Here is a 16,317-nt window from a genome sequence, read left to right on the forward strand (position 1 = left end):
CTGATGCTTCTGGTGGCTTGCTGACCCCTTACACTAAACAAGACTGGCAGGTAGATTTTTCAAGCAGGTCTAATATAAGAAACTCTGCTTGAGACTGAAGCCTCCCTGTGAGGCTTTTCTCACCCCACTCCATCACTCCCTGTGGGGAGCTAGAAAAATGAGCAGTCAAGTGCCATCTACAATTACAGTAGAGACCAGGTATATTTACTCCTTAAATATTCTCTTTGCCATCAGACTTCTCTCTTTAGCTAAAAGAATGCCATTTCTGTGAGTGATCAGAACAATGAACTGCTGAGAAATGTAGTATGAATTGCAACGTGGTTTTTCTTTTTCTTTTATTCTGAATTGAAAGAGTGTACTGTTAATATTTGGAAAAGTACTGTGCAGAGCCAGTTCACAGCTACAGAATGTTTTGTATGAGCATTGTTAACACTACTGTGAAGTATCCACCTTGATCAGAGGAAGGTGGATGGAGGCAGACCAGAACCTGTTAGATGATCAGCTAAGGGCTAATGTACAAAGCTGGTTTGCAGACCTGGGGGAACAGTCCATAAATACCAGTAATTGCAGGTGTAGAATAACTTACTATTTTGCACTTTGTGCCTTTGTGACAATGTCTGAAGTCTGGAACAAGCATCAATCCACCTGATGGAATGAAAGAAGTTGTTTTTTATTTGTGCTGAAGTTTGTTTAGAAGACAGATAATGAAGACATGGTTAATAGATGAGGGAAGACTAAAGATGAAAAGGTTGAATCATCATAAAGGCAGATAAAAACAGTAACAAAGAAATTAAAGGAAAAGGTTCTTGTGATAACAGTAAAAGGATTGGTCAAATCTGGAGAAAAGGTGATGTAGTTCCTAACTGACAACTCTCTCTCTGGTTTTAGTTGGTGATAGGAACCTGTTGTAGAAATTGAATAAATCAATAGTAAATTAGGACTTGTTTGTCTGTGTGGTGCAGTTGCTGTTCTCTGCTTTGAACTTCTGTTGTTGTGCTCCAGAAATTCTACTAGCCATGTCCTCTGTTTCATAGAGGTAGTCCAAGTGTGGATTTGGCTATTTCCACACTGTTTTATTTACCTCATTTTCTCTTTCATCTGCCTTACATCAAAGCTTGCTTCCTCTGCATCAATCTTTTTCTCAGTTTCCTTATAATATGGCGGCTCTTTCACCATTTCTGCAGTAGTGAAGCAGAGCAAAAAGGGATCAGGAGCTCAGGAGGATAGGTGAGAAGGAGAACTGGGTATGGTACTGTCAGAAAGTTCATTAGAGTGGAAGCACTGCCATGTCTTCTCACAGCACTTCAGTTCTGTCTGCTGAGCACTGTGGCTTGGAGCAAGGTGAATCAATAGTTCTTGCTGCTAAAGCACTATCTGTTCCTTTCTGTCTTCATTTGCATTCACAGCATTTCAAAAAGACTCAGGCACCAGTAGGGTTAAACCTAACTCATGTAACCAGTACGTATTGCATCTTGTCAGCCAAGCAAGGATCCCATTGTTCAGGCATGCCAGAGGGTATCTTTCCAGAGAAACTCTGTGGTTATTTGAGCTTTATCTATAATTCAGATTTTATTGATAGTTGTACAGGTATCAAAAAATTCTGAGATCCTCAGAGCATGAAAAACGTGTCTCACTGGAAAAAGCCTTTGCTTACAGCATTCCTAGTTGATGCCATTTGATTTGTGTCTCAGGCAATGGTTTCGGTTCCGCTGCTTGGCAGGAGCTATGGGCTGACACACCAGTGTAATGTTCAAAGTGTTCTTGTGTGCAAGAGATGCACAGGCTCTTCACTGGTGAGATGAAGCCTGGACAGACATTATACAGCACCAGGTTTTTAAAACCACCAATCAAATGGTATGAAATTGACAGGAAGTGGGTGCAGGTGGTTTGTTTGGAAAGGTTTGCTTGCACAGTAAAAGCTTGGGATTTAGTAAAAATTTATACTCTGTGAAAACAAACTTCCCATATTAGTGATTTTTTAAACCTATTTATTGATAGGAAAAAGCATATACCAGGTCTTCAGTGCAACAGATGTATTCCCAACTCTGAACTGACGTTGTAATTTTTCTCTTATGTGAAATGCAAAGCTGACATATGATTGAGTAGCTTTAATTTCTGAATATTATTATTGTCAAGTATTGCTTACAGAACATTTGTTGATGACATTTAGGGAATCTTGTTGTAATTAGCAATCCTGCTTTGATTGTGGGGTTTTGTTTTTTTTCCTGAAAGAATCAAGATTGAACAGTTTCAAGAACAACTATATTTTTTTGGTGTATGTTCTTTGCAGGAATACATGGTTTACAGGAAACATACCTACATGAGATTGGATGGCTCTTCAAAGATTTCTGAACGAAGGGACATGGTAGCAGATTTTCAGAACAGGTAATGTATTTTGCAAGGTGTGTTTGTGCTAAAATATGTTTACCTAGAAAGTTGGTGTAAGATGTAATGGAAATAAATGAAATCTGCACTTATCTTTCCTTATAGCAAATTGACCTAATTTATTGCAAATGGTTTCTAGGTGGTTTGGTGACCAGTAGTCATTGGTGTAGATACGAATCTTTGCAAGTATTGGAAGCAATTCTGGTGTAGCCACCTATTGTACTTCTTGCCAATTCAAAGAGGCTGTTGCTTAGAAAGAAGCTCAATAGAAAGACAGCAAAAGACAGATCACTGGTTATTAAATGCTCTGACAATTGACACTGTAAAGATGAGATTGAAAATCTTGCATATGCTAGAGTATTGAAAGTGACCTAGTTTTCTGCAAAACAAACCATTTAACCATATTTTACTAAGAAATCTTAAACTAATATACAAAAGATAAAAGGGGGATTTTATTAACTAGAAAGGTAGGGTAATTCTTTTAATTTAGTAAACTAAAATAGATCCTGGCAATTTTTATAAGCACATCAGGGCACATTATTTATCATGATTGAGTTTATGGTTATTAAATTTCATTTTAATCATGAGATATGGCTTGGGATGATAGTTCACAGGAAGGTTATCCTTCCTGTGTATTGATGTGAGCTTGTATGAAGGTCACTTTCCTATTTCAGTGGAGTTGGGTTCATAGATAGTTGTTTCTTGCAAGGTGAAAACAGCATTCTAGGCTAAAGAAAAGTCCTTGTGTTAGTGGTCCCAAAGTCTTGTAGCTGAAGATAGGAGTCAAGGCCATTCAGGTCACTGGCTCATGAGGCTGAGGGACCTGAGGGACTGTGTTGCAGTGATGAGTCTTCTAGTGAACTTGAACATGTGGAGAAGTAAGTGAGAGGACCATGTAGTACCTTGTTTCCAGGTGGCAGAAACAAGTTCCTTGCAGGTTATGGTGTCTGTCCTCCTGGAATCCTGACACTTCCTCCTGTAAGGTCTTTTAACCAATTGAAGGGAGGGGAAAAAAAGGTTTTATTAATGAGTGGAATTTGTTTTATTAACGAATAATACAGCTGAAGAAAAATAATAATTTCAGCAGGAAATCCCTTTGAAATAGAGGTCAGCCAGCCTAAACAAGAATTCCTATTAAAATGTTAGTTGAGTTCCTCTTATACAGGATTTACTTATGAGAAATATTTCCAGGAAAAAAAAAGACTGAGACTTAACTATTCTGCAGGATATCCTTGCAAGGTGCTGAAAATATGCAGCCATGAGATGATAATTTGTTCACGTAGTCTGTGGCTCTGTCCACTCTCCTTCCCATATGTCATATCCAGAAGCATTTCATGGCTGGATGTTTAGTGCCTGTCTATATGCACATCCCACTATCGTTGCAAGAGCAAAGATTGCCTGGCCAAGGATTACCTTCAGTGCAAACAGACATCCGTTGATTGCTTTGGCTTTATACCTGCAAGATAATGTCTGAAGATTGACAGCTTGGCTTTAGTTCCTCCCAGCTGTCCATAGCTCAGGGTAAATTTGTGTACTCTTAGGTTTTGGACTGTCAGAAACGTTGTATTTCTAATTCTAGAGTTTCCGGTGCTTTTAGTGTGTGTGCAAACTCACAGTTTTCATAGTTATTTTTGTTGTCTTTTGGGAGTTTCTTTGGGGATGGAGAAAAGTCTTACCTTGGACCAGAATGGGTTCTTTAAGAGTCTGGTTTTTATCATATAGTCCTGCCAAGCTACTTGTGAATGTCTTGAAGTTTGAGTCCTGAGAATATAGTTAATTCTATTTGACCTTCAAAGATATGGATTCCAAACCCCTTAGTTTGTTTTCATTTGTTGAGTTGCATTAGGATACATGTAAGAGCCAGTGATCTACCCATGGTTCCTCTAGGATGGGCAAGAAGGACCCTTTAGATCTGATGAGTGGACTTCCAAGGACACCACCTACAAGTACTTAGTCAGGAAGGAAATGTCCCACACTGCTCATTCAGCAAGAGTTTCTGGTACTTTAGTGATTTTACATATGCCAGATTATGGCACAAACACATCCACAAAAGGATGTAGCATTCCAGACTGTTTGTTAAAAGGAGAAGGACAATATGTCAATATCTTTAGAGTCCTTACTAGTGTACTGTCTGTTTCGTTTGTGTCAGTCTGTTCACAGATGCATAAGGTGTTGAAAACTTCTAAATACTGCTGACACTCCAGAAGCACTAGTGGAGTTCACAACCTTAGCAGAAACTCTGATTTTGCTGTTATTACTTGAATTTTCATCAGTACTTGGTCATGCTATATGTAGGCTTGTCTTCTTGTTTGCTCTGTTCGAAGCACCAAATTTAGAACAAAACTTACATAGTTTTGGCGTTTATTTTTCTTTTTTTATCAGTTGAGTGTCATTAAGGCAAGATTTTTTTTTTTAACATCGGGTCAGTTCTGTGAAACAATAAATTGTTCTTTGTCCATATGAAATCTTACTTTCCAATGTGGGCAAGGTAAACAAGCTCTGGTTTGTTTTGATACAGATTAATAAACTGCTATTGCAGATTGAATGTTTACGTGTTCAGGCAGTCCTCATTTGTAGATTAATTTCTTTCACTCTTTCATACGTTTTTGCTTGACCTTGAATGAACAGCACAAAATGTTCTGAACACACAAGTAATAGAAATAGCCCTGATCACATCATATGGGTCACAGAATTGCTTCTGTGGTTATTCCTTGTTCATTCACAAAATAAGGGGGCTTAATCTCTTTCTTCTACAGGAATGATATTTTTGTGTTCCTGTTAAGTACGAGAGCTGGAGGCTTGGGCATTAACCTTACAGCTGCAGATACGGTAGGTGAAATTTGTTAACAATATATGTGGGAATATTGGTCTTTCTGTGTGAAGGTTGGCACCCTCTTGCCCATACTGATCAATATTTTTAGTACTGCCATTCACATTGTGAAATTGCATAGCCTTGTTTACTGCATTACTATTCACAATATAGTATTATCTTGATGATAAAGTTGTAGAATATTGGACATTTTGGTACACAGTTTTTGGTTACCATTGGAAATTTCTTCCTTCTCCCCACATACTTCAGTACCAGAGTCCAGAGAAAGGAGCTGAATTACTGAAGGGGTCTACAGGTGCAATTAACACTTACATGAAACAGCATTCACTGCATGGATGACCCTCTGCTCCTGAGGTTCAGTTGCAAAGGAACCAGTGGAATAATTCTCAGTTACCCTTTTTTCTGTGCCCAGAAAAGTGAAACAATGCCTACTTTTAAAAGTAGGAAGCCATTTGTATTTGAGTATCAGCTACTCAGGAAGGATAAATTTCTTCCCCTGAGGTGTAAAGGCAGACCGATTTAGGTGAATTGCAAGGATTTGCACTCTGGAGCAGCTGCCACTAATCACGAGGGAAGGAATATTGATGAAAAGAATTCATCTTTTCATTAACAGCTTTTCTTGTGCTTCTAACCCATACCTGGTGTGCATGCAGATTTGACCACAAGTCCAGAGCCAAAGATCTCTGAATCAAAAAAAATTACATATTTGAAAAAAAATCCCATCATATCTTGCTTTCAGTCACAAGAAATCGGAAGAAAACAAGTATCTGTAGGATTTTCAGGGTTGAAAAGAAGAAATAAACAGATGGAAGCTTAGGCAGCCTCCTTGCATGAGCATTTTTAGGTCTTTGTTTGTCTGGGTAACTTCCTTAATACTTTGCTGTCTAAATTTTTTTTTAAGTCCTTGTGGGTTTTATGCTTATTGTACATAAAGTGCTATTAGAGTGATAGTGCAATAGGAATTTAATATGACATTTCTGTTTTTTGTAGTCAAAGTACTAGAAATGTTAGACTTTATCTAGGCTTTGAATAAAAATTAGAGTACTACTTTTTGCATGAAATTCTCATGTGATGGTAAGTAACACTAAAATGCGTCCATGATGTGGTTAGTCTATAATTAATTGCATGACAGTGATTTAATGTGATGACAAACTTAAGAATTTTGTGCCTCCAAAGCAGGTTTGTTTAAGAAGATATTAAAGATATTCTGTGGAAGTTGAAGCATTCATAGTGTCAGTTAGTTTGAATTCACCTGAAATGCAATGGAAGAGACTTCACAGGACTGGGCAAGGCTAGTTTAACACAGCCTACAGTGGGGCTGTAATTCTGTGAAACATGATTGAGCTTTTATTGTTCTCAGTATATTGGATTTTTGTTCGTTTAATCACCAGGTATTCTAAAAACATGTTTTTATTTAATCCTTTCTCGTCCCCTTGCAGGTAATTTTCTATGACAGTGATTGGAACCCAACAGTAGACCAGCAAGCCATGGACCGAGCCCACAGGCTGGGTCAGACCAAGCAAGTCACCGTGTACCGCTTGATATGTAAAGGCACCATTGAGGAGCGCATCCTGCAGAGGGCAAAGGAAAAGAGTGAGGTAGGAATAAGGAGCTCATCTGGAACGAGAAGTTACAGAAATGGTATCATAAAGCATGTATTAACATGAGTAAAGAAACAGAAAAAGTATCTGCAGGGAGACAGAAGAGAAGGCAAAAGGAAGTGTCTTTGTTCAAATAAAGAAATCTGTGTCCCTAACAGAGCAGCAGTCCAGTTACATTATATGAACTGGAAAGAAGCTAATTATTTACAGTATGACTTCATGAAAACTATTATGTTGCAGTGAAACATCTCAGGCTTCTTTAAGACTAGGGCTTTTGTCTTTGCTGTGTCAGAGTTACTGATTCCTCTCATGTTACCCAACAGCTGTTTTTTTTTAAAAACACATTTGGAAGGTAATCAACTGCAAGTTATTTGAGGTGTGAGGGTTGCCAGAAAAGCTCAGTGTCCTGCAGAATCAAGCAGTAAGTGTACTAGGAACTTTAAACCTCATGATGCTTCATTGGCAAGAAAAAAAACTGAGATTCACTTTTTTCAGTAGCAGTAGGTACACTATATACAACATTCAGATGTTATGTGTACTTGGAGTTTCTTTTAGCTTTTGTCTTACTTGGATGCTGGACATCATGTTGCAGCAACTGGATGCATTCACATTCCCTCGTTGAAACCATTTTTTTATGAGATACTGCACTAGAGTTACTTGAAATCAGCCTGAAAATTAAGTGTAGTCTTCTGTTGGTGATCCAAGTCATTGATATTGCCTTATATTAAAGCTTGTTCTCTTCTGCTAAGTTACAGAAGAAGTTCTCTTCTGCTACGTTACAACTTTTCTTAGTAGTTGGGTTTTTTAAAATATAGTTGTAGTAATAGAAAGCTAAGTGAATTGCTTAAACTGCAGCACCAGCTCAGTATGGGGATAGAGTTTTCAGTCAAGGAGACTAAAAATGCTGCAGTCTTTAAGAATGTGATCTACATGATCCTCTGTGCAGTTTACTTGAAAATTTGAATGGGTAAATTATACTTGACAGGGCTGTTTTTATATATTTTTTTCTTTTGTTCAGCAGTATATAAATATTATTATAATTTGTAGTTTTTTACGTGCTGCTTCAGAGAAAGTGCAACTTTGCATAAGGGAAGGTAATTTTCTGCTTTCTATCTCAGCTGCTCATCATATTTTATACTCTTAATAAATCTTCCATGAAATTTTTCTACTAACTTCGGTATGATAGAGAAATTGGACAAGTCTGACTTACAGAGATGCACTTGCATGATTTTTGCAGCTGGCTTTCAGAGATGGGTAGTGAGAAATGTTTCATGGCTGTTTTGACTAATTTTTTCTTTTGTTCACTTGTTATTTACCTTCTAGATTCAACGAATGGTGATTTCAGGTGGCAATTTCAAGCCTGACACATTGAAGCCAAAAGAGGTGGTCAGCCTTCTGCTGGATGATGAGGAACTAGAAAAGAAGTGTATGTGAAATTGGTGTTTCAGCAATTCCCCCATTTTCCACTTCATTTCCTTATGAAATCTGTGTTTTTATCTCTACAAACACATGTATTGCAGATAACAACTTCTGTTTCCTGTCTCCTTTTGTATTGCCAACTCTTGTTAGTACAAGCTGGTTTGATATCACTGCTGAGCTGAATGAAGTTGTACAAAATGAGACATGATGATGTGATAAAGTTTTTATTGGCACTCATTCAGGATCATTACATTGTTTCTGAATGACAGAGCTTTCACAAGAATTATGTAGGTCATGACAAGAAAAGTATTAGTAAAAATGTTGTATTTCATCATATCTGTGAAGTTGTTTAGAGGCATACACTTTTATGTTGCTTGAAAGAAGAATTTCACTGTAAGACTTTTTAGTAATTTGGAAACGAATGGTTTTGATGCAGTAGTGTTTTCAATGTGTTTTAGTTTCAATATAACTTACTTTTCTTCCCAGTTCTGTTGGAACTAGAACTTCTTGTAAGATTCATAAAACATCTTTGCAGTGGTGACAGGTTTGTATTTCTTTTCCAACAGTGCGTCAGCGTCAAGAAGAGAAGCGACAGCAAGAAGAAACAAATCGTGTGAAGGAGCGTAAACGTAAAAGGGAAAAATATGCTGAGAAGGTACTTTGATGCAGAGAGGTTGCCTGTGTCAGTGATAGAGCCAGAAGACCTTCAGGATTTCTATTATGGGATGTGGAAACATTTTATGCCAAGGCAGCCTTAATGAGTAAACCTTCTTACCTTTGGCACTGAAAGTCAGTCTGTGGCAGTCCCTTATATGGAAGAGGGATAGTACAAAATAAGTAATGCATAGTTACCTGTATTTTAATCATTGGCAACTTCAAAAATAAGGAAGTACTGCGTATCCAAACAACACTGACAGTCAACTGATCATTAAATTGGTGATTGTATCAAGATTTTGTTCTGCAAGGACAAAAGAGGAACGTAAAGGAAGCATATAAAACCCATATAGCTATGAGGCTTCTGTGGAACTAGAGATCAGTTTGTTTAAAAGGTGTCATTAAAACCAGTTTGTGAAAATTTTGAGTTTTTAAGGCAGGGAGGATTTGCATTAATTAATTGGAATTTTGTGTAATGGTAAAGAATTTCAAAGTCACTCCAAAAGTGAGTACCGAAAGGTACTGAAAGTCAAAGTAATTTTGTGAGAGTAATACTGCATCATTCCAGCTATTTTATAAAGAAAAACAAAAAAAGCCCTACTTAAATCTAAATAAGGAGCATATAAAGGATCTGTTACCATATCCTTCAGAAACTTCTTTTGGGAAATTCTGCATGTGGCATTCCTCGAGTTAAAATACTGCACTAGATTTTGAGATTTTGGGTTGCTTGTTCCCATTCTTGTGTTTTATTGCCTTTTTCATTCCTGGTATTATTTTATTTATTTCAGAAGAAGAAGGAAGATGAATTGGATGGGAAGAGAAAGAAAGAGGGCATGAACCTTGTGATCCCATTTGTTCCCTCAGCTGATAACTCCAACCTGTCTGCTGATGGGGATGACTCTTTCATTAGTGTGGATTCTGCCATGCCCAGTCCTTTCAGTGAGGTAAGACTCAGCACTGCTTAAAGCTCCATACTGTTTCAGTTGTGGCCCTCCATCCTGTAGGATTCTTGTTTTCTGTTACTTTAGTGATTGTAGAGGTTTGAGTGTGTGGGGATGTGATATGTCTTAAAGGTGAACCATGGAATGCAACAGCTGCTAATAAACTGCCTTACAGCTCCTCATGTTACTTGGCATTCCATTATTCCCCAATTCCTTCACTCCGTGCCTCCCTTTTCTTACAGTGAGTTTATGCCCTGACTTTCCTCCCTTTCCAGCCCCTGAAATTTTTCCATTCTTGCCTGGAGTCTCACTTTACTTCTTCCTACTTTCTTGTCCCTTTTTTGTGCCTTTGTCATGCCCACATTTATAACCATGTGCCTTCTCCCATACCAATACCTTCCATAACAAGAACACTCTGCTCCTGACCCGAACAGTATTCCTCGAATAACTCCTTGACATTCTGTTTCTTTTTAAGTACCCGTCACTAGTCTCATCTGTGTCTCTTTCTCTGCTTCCTCACTTGCTTCAGGTTCTGAATTATTGTGGGTTTTTTGCCTCTGGAATTTAAATTAAAAATTCTCAGTGGCACACATTTTTCTGTAAATGTGTGTAGAGAATTGCAAATTGGTTTTAGCAGCAAATGTATTTTGTTCTGTGCCATGTTGATTAATATGTCTGTATTGTATTGATCAAGATTTTTATTAGCAATAGTAGTGGGTTAAGAATCCTATTTTCTCTTTTGCAGTTGGAAATGCACAGTTGAACAGCAATTTACTTAAATCTCTGCTGAGCCCATTAGTCTTTTGCTTCCTAACATGTATTTCCGTGAATTGAAATTAAATAGTGGATGGAGGTCTTTACTGCTGCCCAGTGTGTAAATAGAGTGTGATGTGATCAGGCAGATGATGTATTGTGCTCATGCTGCTATTCTAGAGAAAATGGGTAAAAGCAAGTACCAATTACTTGTGACTCTATAGTTTCTGAAGATCTTACTATTTTTGTACGCTTTCCTAACCTGAGAAGCTAATGGCTTTGCTCTCTGTCATGTTTAGATATCCATCAGCAGTGAGTTACATATGGGCTCTATTCCTCCCGATGAGAGCAGTAATGATATGCTTGTGATTGTGGATGATCCAGCTTCTTCAGCACCTCAGTCAAGGGCAACAAACTCCCCTGCTTCCATTACTGGCTCAGTTTCAGACACCGTGAATGGTCAGTACTCTTGCCTTGATTAACTACTTACATTTGTTAAACCTTGACTTAGCATGGCTAAGTGATACGTTTTCTACGTTTTGCCCAGGATATATGTATGGCTGGCAAGATTTGGGGGGAAAATAATTGCCTTTTTGTTGGCAAGTTACTTCAAATTTTATAGGAAGTCTGTTTATAGACTGTCATTCACCATACTTACCTCTTTTCTGTGTCAGTTACTTCAAAAAGTTGTGTCCTTTGTTCCTGTGTTATAGAGGGCTCTCCTTCCATTAAGTTTGTTACTAAATTACAGACAACCACAGAACTATTAATATCTAAGCTTTTCCTTGACGTTGAGTTAATAATCAGTTCTCTATCTCTAGTGAATGGTTGGAGCAATTTTTTTAAGTGCAATGGAATTTTAAATAATGTCAGGTGTTTTTGACTACTGTAATTTTCTACAGTGAAATAAGTAGAATCATAGCTCCTGATGAGTTTCTTCAGAGATAGCAGATGGAAGATGCTGCATCTCCGTCTTCAAGTAAGAAAATGCATCATCCTGAAGCAGAACTCAGAATCCTCCACCTCTCTGTAGGTTGGATTCAAAATAATATGAGTAGTTGCAGTTAATAAGATACTGTTGCTGAAGAGTGAAGTTTTGTATACATAATTTCTTTTCATGAGGGTACTGCTTCTTAACAGCATCCCTGTTGATGTAAATACCACACAGGAACAGTGTTAAAGTAACTGGTAGGCAGCTTTGATGCTGAGGCGCATGAAACACTGTAGGCGTTACTGTTTTAACATTCTCTCGTTCCTTGTTCAGGTGTTTCAATGCAAGATACATCTCTCACTGCGAGAGGCCAGTCCAGTCGAAACCGGGGTCGCCCCAAAGGCGGATCCAAAGGCACTGGGAAAGGCAGGAGCCGGAAGTCAATAGCGGGGAGCGCGGCGGCAATGGCAGGGGCCAAGGCGGGGGCAGCGGCAGCCTCTGCAGCAGCATATGCAGCCTACGGGTACAATGTCTCCAAAGGTACGTGGGGCAGGGCTGGCAGCAGCCTACAGCCAACCACGTGAGCTTGGGTGATGGCTCCTTACAAGCTGACAAAAGATAGGTTAAAAGTGTTGTGCTCTTGGTATTGCTTGTCCATTATATTCTGAGATCCGATCCAGGCAATACGCAGTGGGACATGGTAGGGGTGTGAGAGGACAGCCAGTTTCACCTTGGATGACCTTGAGTTTCATCTGCTCTCTGAATTATATCAAATATTTTTCCTCATTTTTTTTGTTGGTTTTGGGGTCTTCTTAATGTGGTGTTCAGAGAGATAAGGTAGTGTGTTTATCCCATGGTTTTGGCTGTGGTTTTCCTGCATTGCATCATGTTGAAGTTACAGTATCATATTCCAAAATCTACTAAACTGGATGGTGATTGAGCTGCAGCTTTACACCAGCTGAAATAGCCCAGGATATAACTGTAAGATGTTTTGTATCTGAAGGCCATCCCTCTTCATTAAACTGTCATAAGTCATGAATACAGAGTGGTCTTAGGACTGATTGTTAATATATTGTTTGCTGTTGAAGAACCACGAGTGGAATAATATGCTCATGTGGAATTTGATTCTCTTTTCCATTGCTAGGCATGTCTGCAAGTAGCCCTCTGCAAACAGCAATCATTCGGCCTTCTGGACTTGTAGATTTTGGACCTTCAAGCGCCTCTTCTCCCTTGAGCTCCCCACTGAGCAAAGGAAACAGTGTTTGTGGGACCCCCAAAAGTTTAAACCTGACCAGCAGTCTCATATCAGAAACGTCAATTCGGAAGCAAAGCAAAGGTGCCCACACCTCAGGTGGTCGGTAGTAATTTTGAACCCCCAAAGCTTGTCTGAACTGCATTGGCTTTCAGAGTAGACCACCCTGCCAGTCGAAGGCATGCAAACAAATGCCTTGTTGCTGTCCAGCACATGTGTGTAAAGAAAATCGAAGCACAATGGGAGTGGGTGGTTGATGTGAGCACTTTGATTATGTGTATTCCAAAAAAACTATCTTTGCAGACACTGCAAGAAAGAGGGAAGGGAGTCTGGGGTAACTGGGAGAGTGTCAGCTTGTGTTTTATTGACACATCTGACAAAGATTCTCAAGAGGGCATCCAGCTACTCCATGCAATATCCTGCAGCTGTGTCTGCTTGAAATCACACCAATATACTTCCTCTCTTGTAGCCTGAGGTGGAGCCCAGCATTAGTTTTGTGCTATGAAATCAGTATCTGAACCCCAGGAGTATCCTGTAGTCACAAGACATCTATATACTGGCAGCTGGTCAGTGAATGTGCAGGAGTAATTGGGGGCTGTGCTGAACATAATGTGTGATCAAAAAAATCTTGGGTTCTTCTCATGTGGGTCTCTAGGCTCTTTAAAGACTTGAGATTCAAAGGAAGGTGTCTCAGGTGGTTTCCAGGGAACGAACTCTTTTCAGCACCATTTGTCAGGAAGATGTTCAGCGCTGCAGAATACAGGGAGTGCCGTCCGGCCCGTGAGAGAAGCAGCAAAGCCTCTGCTTCACACAGTGGAAGAAACCACAGGCCAGTGATTGGTTTGCATTTCAGAGTTCTCATCAGCATGAACACTCACCGTGTTCAGAATGATTTCTCTCATTTTTGAGGTGTGCAGAACTCTTAAAAGCTTAGAAATAAAATAATGCTCTATTTGTACAAATCTCAAGAAGGAGGAAAACTGAAGTGCTGAGGAGGAGTTTGTGCTGCTCCTCTCACCACGCTGTAGCAGAGTATGGATCTGCAGCTTGCAGTACTGAGAGGAGCAATGAAAAACAATCCTGGGAGAGAGAACTGTGCCATTCCCCCTTCCAGCCAAGTCCTGGGAAAAAAATTGTCTCATATCCCAGCCATCCCATTGACTGTTCTTGCAGTGTGTTTTCCCTTCATCTTTGTGATCATCACACATACTGGCGTGGTTGAGTTCACTGCAGTGTGTAGGCAGTAGCTGTGTCCCGTAAGGCTGATAGAAGGCAGTGCTACCAGCACCCATCCATGTTCTTGTTCCCTGGTTGCTCCTTCCCCATTCTTGATGCACAAACCCTGCCCGTAGCCCCTTGCTTTTCTGTAAGCGTTGTCTGCATTGCACTGAGATTTAGGTGTGGGACAGTTGTTCTGTCTGACACATTGAATTAAGAGGCTGTTCTGCCAGGGCACTTTCATCCCTTGAGAGAAGCAAGTTAAGTTGCAGGTCTGGGCTGTGACAGTAGAATATGATTTCTTTTTTTATTATTATAATTTTTTTCTGACCCCAAATCCTTTGCCTGGCGTCCTACAGTGTAGAGCGAGTGCTTCCTGTTGGTTCTGCCTCTAATTTGCACACCTGAAAATAGCAGAACTGAGCATAGTTAGATTGATTTTTGAACAGATTTGCAGGGGATAATTGAGGGGGAGGTGATGTTTAATTAACTCATGAAGACTTCCCCCTTCCCCTTCTATTCACATGTATATATGATATTTAGAGGGAATCAGACAAATGCCAAGCCTTTTTTTCTCTTTGAATGTGCTGTCTATTTTTGTAACTGAACTTGTACATATGTATAAAGAGAGACACATCTTTCTTTTACTAACTGGAGGAGAAAATCTTAAATAAAATGGAGTGAGATAATTTTATGTAAATCAGTGTCTTTGTGGTTTTTATGCATGTAGCTGTATGAATGAGAGGATTAGGGAAGAGAGTGTGGAGGGGTGTGCATCTGGAAGTGCTTCTGGAGACAAACGCTGCTCAGTGTAAAGCTCTAGAGTGTCTGTGCCCTGCTAAGTATCATGTTTGTAACCTTCTTCAGTTACAACTGTACCTTTATCCCATGTTTGTATTCACTGATTATCTCATAATCTATTTTGGAGTAAGTGTGCAGCAGGTCACTAGAAAACAGAAGCAACTATAATATGCATAATTACACAGTACCTGGACTTCAGTGGTTGAATTCAATATAGGTGATTGTTTTGGGACATCATTCTCTACCGTTATTTCTTTTTTTTTCCCTTTTTTTCCTTTTAGTGGGAGTTAATAGGACTTCTTTATGTGCAGTCTTGATCTCCAAACTGCTACACAGTTGCATTAATTTATAATCCAGTGGAGAGAAAAAAAATTATAGTTTCAAAAGCTTGCAAAAATGTAACAAACACTGTCACATGCTATATTTTTGGAAGATGATTGATATTTTAAACATTGATAAATATAAAATATACATATTTAAGAGCATAAGTTTTTAAAATATATTCATAAAATAAAAAATTATAAAATATATTTAACATAAGATACATAAAAATAAAAAATATTCTAAATAATTTAATCTCCAGAAGAAACACCAGATGACATCACAAGTTGTGGCAAAAGCAGTGGTAGCCCATCTGCTTGCATAGTTTGTGTCAGGCCAAAAAGTGCAGGAAGACCTAACATAGTTGTAAAATAAATGAACTGCTAGATCATATTCAGTTCAATTTCTATAAGACTTTCTATAAACTTCAACATTCTCTGTATTATGCATCATAAGAGAACAGATTCTGGGATAGTAAACAAGGAATTGGGAAAAACTAATGTCATGGCTGTCCTAGTCTAATTTCTTGGTTTGTGAAAGGAAGTAGTGCTATAAAGATGAACACTGGGAATTTTTTTAAGGTGGAGATAGTTTTGTGATCAGTACCTGGGGAACACTTCTGTTGAAGTGAGCAAACAAGTTTGCGCACTGAAGCTTTGTTCTTTAAAGTTTCACTCTGAGCATCTTTTCACTCAGACTGTGTGTTACATACTTATATGGATTAATGGCAAAAAGGGTCACTTTACTCCAAGAGATCAAGGTCTTTTCTAGAGGTAGAAACAATGATTGAATGAACTGAGTTGGTATCTTAAGCCAGAATGGTGAAATAGCTGTCAGTATGGTTTGGGGGATATTGGGAGTACTGTGTATTCATCATGCTAGCTGATGATAGCGTTTTACTCACCAATTACTACGAAACTGTTAAATACAGTTCACTGATCAGTGATACTGTTGAAGACATTTAAAGGTGATAATTTTCTTAGGTCGTGATAAGTTAGGACTTAGGTTAAAAGTGCTGTTCCGTCCCAGCCTCATACACATTTTTGTAGTTTAGCCTACAAGGGTTCTCTAGTTCAGAAGTGTCCCCAGAGGGGTCCACCCCTTCTTTCCCTAGCCTGCAAGACATTTTCTCTTTTCTATTATGGCTTGAGCCTGCTGTCCTCTCCATTTAGTCAGCCACTGAGTTTCCTTTCCTTATTCTGCAAAGATAA

The 16,317-nt window shown here is 38.9% G+C and overlaps 1 protein-coding gene across 2 annotated transcripts in view; it reads left to right on the forward strand.

The window, feature by feature from the left end:
* Window positions 1-14,684, forward strand: part of INO80 (INO80 complex ATPase subunit) — a 63,757-nt gene extending 49,073 nt beyond the window's left edge. For both annotated transcript variants that reach the window (XM_085062415.1, XM_085062416.1), the window contains 9 exons: window positions 2,291-2,385; window positions 5,142-5,214; window positions 6,655-6,813; window positions 8,140-8,242; window positions 8,802-8,890; window positions 9,678-9,833; window positions 10,883-11,042; window positions 11,848-12,054; window positions 12,659-14,684. In XM_085062415.1, coding sequence (XP_084918541.1) covers window positions 2,291-2,385; window positions 5,142-5,214; window positions 6,655-6,813; window positions 8,140-8,242; window positions 8,802-8,890; window positions 9,678-9,833; window positions 10,883-11,042; window positions 11,848-12,054; window positions 12,659-12,876 — 1,260 coding nt within the window. In that variant the 3' untranslated portion in view covers window positions 12,877-14,684. The remainder of the gene's footprint in view (window positions 1-2,290; window positions 2,386-5,141; window positions 5,215-6,654; window positions 6,814-8,139; window positions 8,243-8,801; window positions 8,891-9,677; window positions 9,834-10,882; window positions 11,043-11,847; window positions 12,055-12,658) is intronic.
* Window positions 14,685-16,317: the final 1,633 nt, after the last annotated feature.

The sequence above is a fragment of the Lichenostomus cassidix genome, chromosome 5 (genome assembly GCF_008360975.1).
Source record: "Lichenostomus cassidix isolate B80296 chromosome 5, HeHo_3.0, whole genome shotgun sequence".
Lineage (NCBI taxonomy): Eukaryota > Metazoa > Chordata > Aves > Passeriformes > Meliphagidae > Lichenostomus > Lichenostomus cassidix.